Source organism: Dermacentor albipictus, chromosome 6, assembly GCF_038994185.2.
Source record: "Dermacentor albipictus isolate Rhodes 1998 colony chromosome 6, USDA_Dalb.pri_finalv2, whole genome shotgun sequence".
NCBI lineage: Eukaryota > Metazoa > Arthropoda > Arachnida > Ixodida > Ixodidae > Dermacentor > Dermacentor albipictus.
Window position 1 is genome coordinate 7,238,163 of NC_091826.1, and position 7,064 is coordinate 7,245,226.

Genomic DNA, 7,064 nt, shown 5'->3' on the forward strand with positions numbered 1-7,064 from the left:
AAGCTTCTTTGTCAATCTCCAAGTCTCTGCCCCATATGTCAGCACTGGTAAAATGCACTGATTGCACACCTTCCTTTTCAATGATAATGTCAGGAGCTTCCAGTCAGGAGCTGGCAATGTCTACCGTATGCGATCCAACCCATTTTTATTCTTCTATGAATTTCCTTCTCATGATCAGGGTTCCTCGTGATTAATTGACCTTGGTAAACATACTCCTTCACCGACTCTAGAGGCTGACTGGCGATCTTGAACTCTTGTTCCCTTGCCTGGCTATTCATCATTATCTTTGTATTCTGCATATTAATCTTCAGCCCCACTCTCACAATCTCTGTTAAGGTCCTCAATCATTTGTTGTAATTCATCTGCATTGTTGCTGAATAGAACAATGTCATCGGTGAACCAAAGGTTGCCGAGATATTCGACGTGTATCCTTACTCCTAAGCTTTCCCAGTTTAATAGCTTGAATACTTATTCCAAGCATGCAGTGAACAGCATTGGAGAGATTGTGTCTCCCTGTCTGACCCCTTTCTTTATAGGTATCTTCCTGCTTTTCTTGTGTAGAATTAAGGTAGCTCTGGAACCTATGTAGATATTTTCCAAGGTATTTATGTAAGTGGTCTGTACACCTTGATTACGTATTGCCTCTATGACTGCTGTTATCTCTACTGAATCAAATGCCTTTTCGTAATCTATGAAAGCCATGTAGAGAGGCTTATTGTACTCTGCGGAGTTCTTGATAACCTGATTAATGACATGGATGTGATCTATTGTAGAGTATCCCTTCCTGAAACCTGCCTGTTCCCTTGGTTGAATAAAGTCCAGTGTTACCCTTATTCTAATGGAGATTATTTTAGTAAATATTTTATATAATACTGGGAGTAAGCTAATGGGCCTATAATTTTTCAGTTAACGTCCCTCTTTTTGAGGATTAGTATTATGTTTGCATTCTTCCAGTTTTCTGGGACCCTTGAAGTCGATAGACATTTCGTATAAAGAGCCACCAGTTTTCCGAGCATTGATTTTATCTTTGACTAAATAGACTATTATTCCATCTTCTCCTGCCACTCTTCCTTGTTTCATGTCTTGCAAGGCCCTTCTGATCTCATCGCTGGTTATAGGAGGAGTTTCTGTATCCTGTTCTTTACAGTTTCTAATTGAGGTATCCCGACTCCTCTGCGTACTGTACAGGTCAGTATAGAATTCTTCCGCTGCTTTTACTATATCTTCGAGATTGCTGATGATATTGCTCTGCTTATCTTTCAGTGCATACACCTTGGTTTGTCCTATGCCAAGTTTCCTTCCCACTGATTTCAGGCTGCGTCCATTTTTTACCGCTTCTTCAATCTTTCTCACCTAAGTTTTGAATATCACTTATTTTAACCTTGTTGATCAGTTTTGAGGAAGAAGAAACCTTCGTTTGAGCATAATCTATTAACTGAAAGGTATGACTATAAATGAGCTCCTAGCACGTTTTGACCACTGCTGAAGCTGCGTGTATTCATTTCACCACAGACGATGCCCCCAAAGGCAAACCAGTGAAATTATTGAGTTTTAATGCAGATCTCGCAGGTCTGAAGTAAAACTGAACATTCTTTTTTTTTTTCATTTGTTATACTCACCTTTCTAGCAAGGGCTTTACGCTGTGATGATGCACATAAACAAGAAAAATTTGGGTCTCATAAGGTTGATCAAAGGGAGGCAGCAGATACAGCGAAGTTGCCGTGCAACAGATTATGTGCTTATGTACACGTTTGCTTTGTTCCTTCACATGACCATGACTATTAAATACAAAATTAAGGTGCTGTAACATTCCTAAGCTGTACAGTGGCCTATGGGGGACACGGTAAGGAAAGGCTCCAGAATAATTTTGAACGCCTGGCGTATCTTAACGTGCTCCTAAAGCAGGGTAACAAGTGTTTCTGCATTTCTCCCTCATCTGAATTTAGGCGCCGCCACTTGGTACGGCTCCACAAAGCCACCATAATGGGTATGGCTGATAGTTGTGGACGAAGCTCACCTTGCATAGTGTTTAAAGATACGATGTAAATGGGACGTAAACGGGTACCTTCACGACAATGTATTACAAGTTTCTGAAGACCAGTCATTTCAGTGAAGTATCATTCCGGCACCATGAAAACGTGAATAATCTGTGATAAAATGTTCGCTTTCCAAGAGTTGTAAATTTTTGTGGTTGTTAGATCTACAGAAGAGGCACACTCTTATGAAATCACTACATGCTTACTTAAGGGAACCATACACTCAGCAAAAATGCTACGTTGTTATGCCAGTAAAACGGGAATCATTATATTTCCTAAGCACAGTTTGTAAATGCTGTCACTTAAAAAAATAGATAGGCCTGAATTACAATCACGGCAATTCATATACTAGCAGCACTCGTATGCAGAGAGAACAGGTCGCATGAACATTTTCTGCCAACTAGCGCCCACTTCAGAGGTGCGGCAGATGGGAGGGGCACTCATCGTGACGTCACGCTGTTTGCAAACAGGGATAGGTCTATCATGACAGTATTCAACACACACTCAAAGGGCACCAGAATTCTTTGATTAGACAGTGCCTCTGGTAAAAGCAATAACATCCTTAGCAATATTATTGTTCAATACAACTTTGCTAAATTTGAGTAGTAAATGTTCATCTTAATGTGCACAATAATTTCATTATTTTTCAGCAAGAATCAGTTTCGCTACTTCTTCCTTAGCAGTGCAATGCTATCATCACTGAGGTTTCACTTCTGTCTGTTGTTTTCATGCCCCAGTGCCTTCTGTGCCCGTGTGCGCCGTGGAGCTGTCTGCACATAGGCTGAGGTGTTGCAGCTCACTATTCCCTTGGCACATCTTATGTGCACTTATGCATAGTGTTCTTACTTGGGGTTGAGCAAAACACAGGTAATGTTCTTAATTTGGTTTGGCAACTAGAAATGCTTGCAGCAGTAATCTGCACTTCATGTAAAATCAGCTAAAACATGCCGACAGTTACAGTGAGGCTAGAAAAAAGAAAATACGAACAAGGCTCATCACTAGTGAAATGGTGGAAGGGAACTGAGCACCAATGCACCAATACCATAGTAAAGAAGCATTTTTTTGTGCTGCCGCTACTCTCAGAACACTGAAAATGACAAAAATGAGGCAAAACTTACAGCATGTTTGATTGCCAGTAACTATGATCATACAAAGCACATAAAAAAAAAAAATTGTGGAAACAGTTTGGAGACAGAAACCAAGAAAACCAGGCAAATACCACGATTTTCTAAAAAGGTGTTGCAAAGCCCCCTAAAGCCATATGATTTAAGAAGTGCAAGCTAGCTCCAAAATGACATTTTGCGCTCATATGGGTCTGCCTGCAGAACATCAGAAATCTTTTCCAATTTTGAGGCCACTTCCAAAGGCCCACTTGACATGCCACACCAATGCAGAGTGAGGATCAGTGCATGGGGGGAGGGGGGGGGGGGGGGGGTAGTGCCAGCAGGGTTAGCGCTGCATGCAGCAAAAGCAGGACTGAGGGCAAGGGTTACCGGGCAGTGGGGGCTTGCTGGCAGGCGGTGCGGGGGGGTGGTCGGCGGCGGCGAGCTACTCACAGGCGCGGCGGGCGCGTGCACGTCGCAGTAAGCCGCCTTGCGCACGTGCAGGCCTGTGGCTTCCTCGAGGCGCATGTAGAGGCCTGCCTGCTGGGCACAGGTCACGTGAAAGGCAGTGTAGCAGTTTGCACGGTGACACTGGATGCATGCACCGACGCCACGCTGCTTGCAGATGTAGCAGGTGAGCTTCCAGCGAGCAGCCGGAATGTTGCCCAAGCTGTCAATGGGCTCAAGGAAAACGGTATTCGCAAAGCACACCTCGGGCACCCAGAGAGCACACACTACATGCGCCCAGCGACCGTCATCTGTCTGCTTGAAGGCACCGCCTTTGTTGGGGCAGAGCACACAGTCCACGGCGCGTGATGGTGACTGCAGACACCGGCGGCACAGCCACTGGCCCTCGGGTATGTAGGGCACACCGTAGCACTCTTGGTGTACTGCCAGGTTGCACATGTCGCAGAACAGGATGGCATTTGAGTTTTGGCACTCGCCATCACTACAGATGGCACACACAGCATCCTCATCAATGGGCGGCCCAAGGTCACGGCCACTTGTCTGGCTCTGGAAGTAGGACTCCTTCTCGAGGCGGTCCATGAGGAGCTCAAAGGTGTCACAGCTCACTTCACCAAGGCCCTCAGCACGCCGCCGGCTGTTCATCAGCTGCAGCCAGGCACAGTCCTCCTCGTCCATGTCGTACTCCACTGCCTCATCGAGTTCCTCGACAGAACGCTCCATAAAGCGATAGTACGAAGCGGGCCTCGGGGGTGCATCAGGGGGGTCATAGTCCGGCACCAGTCGGAAGGATGCCTCAGGCAGTTTGGCCTTCCCACTACCTGTTGCACCGGCTGCGGGCTCTGGCTCACTTGCAGCCCCCGCCTCAGGCTCTGCAGCCACCAAGTCGAGTGGCTCACAGATGTTGATGCGGTGCAGGCAGCCATCGAGGTCCACCTCCACGATCTTCTGCAGGGCACCGCAAAGCACCGCGTTACTAGGCGAGCTTACAGGAGAGGACTGACCGCGCATGGAAACAAAAGATAGGAAGGAAATACACCATAAAGGAACAGACAAATACAAAGCAAATCACGACATACGCTTTCTCTCATGGCCTCATCCCACTGTCTTGCTGCACATGCTAATGTTCAAGCAATATATGTATGAATAATGTATAGACACAATGTCCTTACTGAAGCAACGCAGACAAAAACAGAGAGAACAGTCCAGCAATGGGCCAGAAATTCAAATCCCCCCCAAAAGAGACCATGAAGGCTGAAGAATATAGCTTTAAAATAACACACTAAACAGAGACTATATTGTGGACTGTGCACTTCCGCGGATACTTTTGCATAATGTAGCGTCTGGCATGTATTTCACTAGAGTAACAGGCAATCTGCACATTACTAAGCTGTTCAGCTTATGGGGAAAGTGATTGGCCAAGAATACTTCTCCAGGAAGGTTAATGCTTATACCCAGCGAAATGAATGAAACGATACAGTGATAAAGTAAAAAAGAAAAGTACTAACAGAATGGCTTTAGAAAAAGATTTGTAATGAGAAAAACAGACCATAGTAAAAGAAAAAACAACAGCAGTGTTTGGAGTCATGCCGCTTTGAACCACAGTTGATAGTCTGTCAAAACATGGGATTCACACTGTCATGGAAACAATGTGGACCAGCTTAACCCAAGATAAGTGTTAAACATAACTAAGGTTACCTGCTAGATGGCCACACTGATTCCTGCAGTTTTGGCCAACACAGTTTCGGTTAACACGGTGGCAGTGATGGCCTACATCATGTAATATGCGTCCATAGATACCTACACCCTCCAGGGTGTAACGCACTTGCACCTTGGAATGCCACTGCAATTACTGTGAGCTTTACCAAGGCACTCTTAATCCATTAACAGTAATAAAACAATGCTCAAAACACAGGACACAGAAAGGTGCACACTGAACGGGAGTGCACTCATCCCTTGTCCACCTCTCTGGGTCTTCTGTTTTGCACGATGTTTCATTGTTTCTAATGAATCCATTTACTGCAGTTCTCCAATGCTCTCAGCCTTCCTCCGGGACACTGGGCTGGCTTTGCCAGACACTTAACTACTTTCAAATATGTTTGCTTGTTTATGTTATATATGCATGCGAGTCTATTTGCATATAAGCGAATTAATACTCATTTGATCCGTTGCGGATCTTACACTGCAAGACTAGCCGCAATCGTTCCTTACGTCTGCGCCCTGTCCACACTGTCCAAGTGAATGTGGTGGGGCATTGGCAACGGCGGTAGTTAGTACAGGCGGCCGTGGTGCGACGAGAGAGGGCAAAATAGTGGGAAGGGGAAATGGGAAAGAGTTAAAGCAGGCTGAGAAAGCTCACCGCTGAGCCGAGAGCACACCGCCGCGACACGCAATTTACATGCTGCACATCAGTTCCCAAGCTCAAACTGTCGAGTGCGCGGTTCTGCCGCGTACGGCGCGTTGCATATGCGCAGCGGTTGGTCTCGGATAGGCGTGAAGCTGCGCGAATGTGCTCACCTGCGCCTCTGCGTATGTGAGCGCCTCGCGCGCGGCCGGTATCAGCCCCGGCGGCGGTGTCGGAGAGCGCCGATTCTGCCGGTGGTGCCAGCGTCCGCGCTTGTTCTTCTTGCTGCTCGGCGGTGCGCTACCACTACTGCTACTGCCGTCGTGCTCGAAGTTGTACAGGTGGAACTGGATGCCCGAGTAGGTCTTGTAGATTCGCCCGCAGTTGGACAGCGGACACTCGTACGGAGGCTTGGTCGCGCGTAGGTTTTGGCAGAAAGCGCGCACGTCGAAACTACTGTTATTCACCAACATGGCGCTCGCCTCCCGGAGTCCGCAGCACTGGCGGTCCCCGCGATGAGTCGTCCGCACTGTTCACGCCACGGTCGGAGACGCGGCCGCCAAAAGCGATGTAGCTGTCGTAGTGGCGGCGGCAGGCGATGCTGCTGCAGGCCGCCACCGCGCTGCCCCGGCGCTGGGACGTCGATCGCGGCGGCGCATTCCTGCCGCCACTCCACGGACAGGGCTTCGTCGACCAACGCTGCGCGAATCGTTTTCTTCCGGCCAGTTGTAATCAGCGTCGACGCCGGCAAGAAAAGCAAAAAATAAAAGAGAGAGAAAGCACACGCACAGACTATCTGTATGTCGGCCCTTGTTGATCGACTGACATGGCTACTCAAGGTTGCCGCGTTGCCGTATGCCTACAGGCCCAACAAGGAAGAGTCGCTCTCACCCAACGTTACTAGATTATGTGAATGTTGGTTGTTTTGTGATGTAGCTGCGATATAGCTGCGGTTGCTTACAGCCGCTTACAGCAGAACAACATACACAAAGTACAGTACAGCTCAAAATTTGTGTAATTTTCCGTCAAACACGAACAACCGACCATCGGCATGGCATACCACATGGGACGGGATTTTTCTTTGCAAATAACGCGGTTACGTATGAAATCCTTAAC

The 7,064-nt window shown here is 47.4% G+C and overlaps 1 protein-coding gene across 5 annotated transcripts in view; it reads right to left on the minus strand.

The window, feature by feature from the left end:
- Positions 1-6,977, minus strand: part of Br140 (bromodomain-containing protein 140) — a 33,272-nt gene extending 26,295 nt beyond the window's left edge. The window contains exons 1-2 of one of the 5 annotated variants that reach the window (XM_065431163.2): positions 6,122-6,977; positions 3,530-4,603 (exon numbers count right to left, since the gene is read on the minus strand). In XM_065431163.2, the coding sequence (XP_065287235.2) occupies positions 3,530-4,603; positions 6,122-6,421 (1,374 nt within the window). In that variant the 5' untranslated portion in view covers positions 6,422-6,977. The remainder of the gene's footprint in view (positions 1-3,529; positions 4,604-6,121) is intronic. The other 4 variants (XM_065431161.2, XM_065431158.2, XM_065431160.2 and 1 more) reach the window with 4 other exon arrangements.
- Between the last annotated feature and the right edge of the window lie 87 nt (positions 6,978-7,064).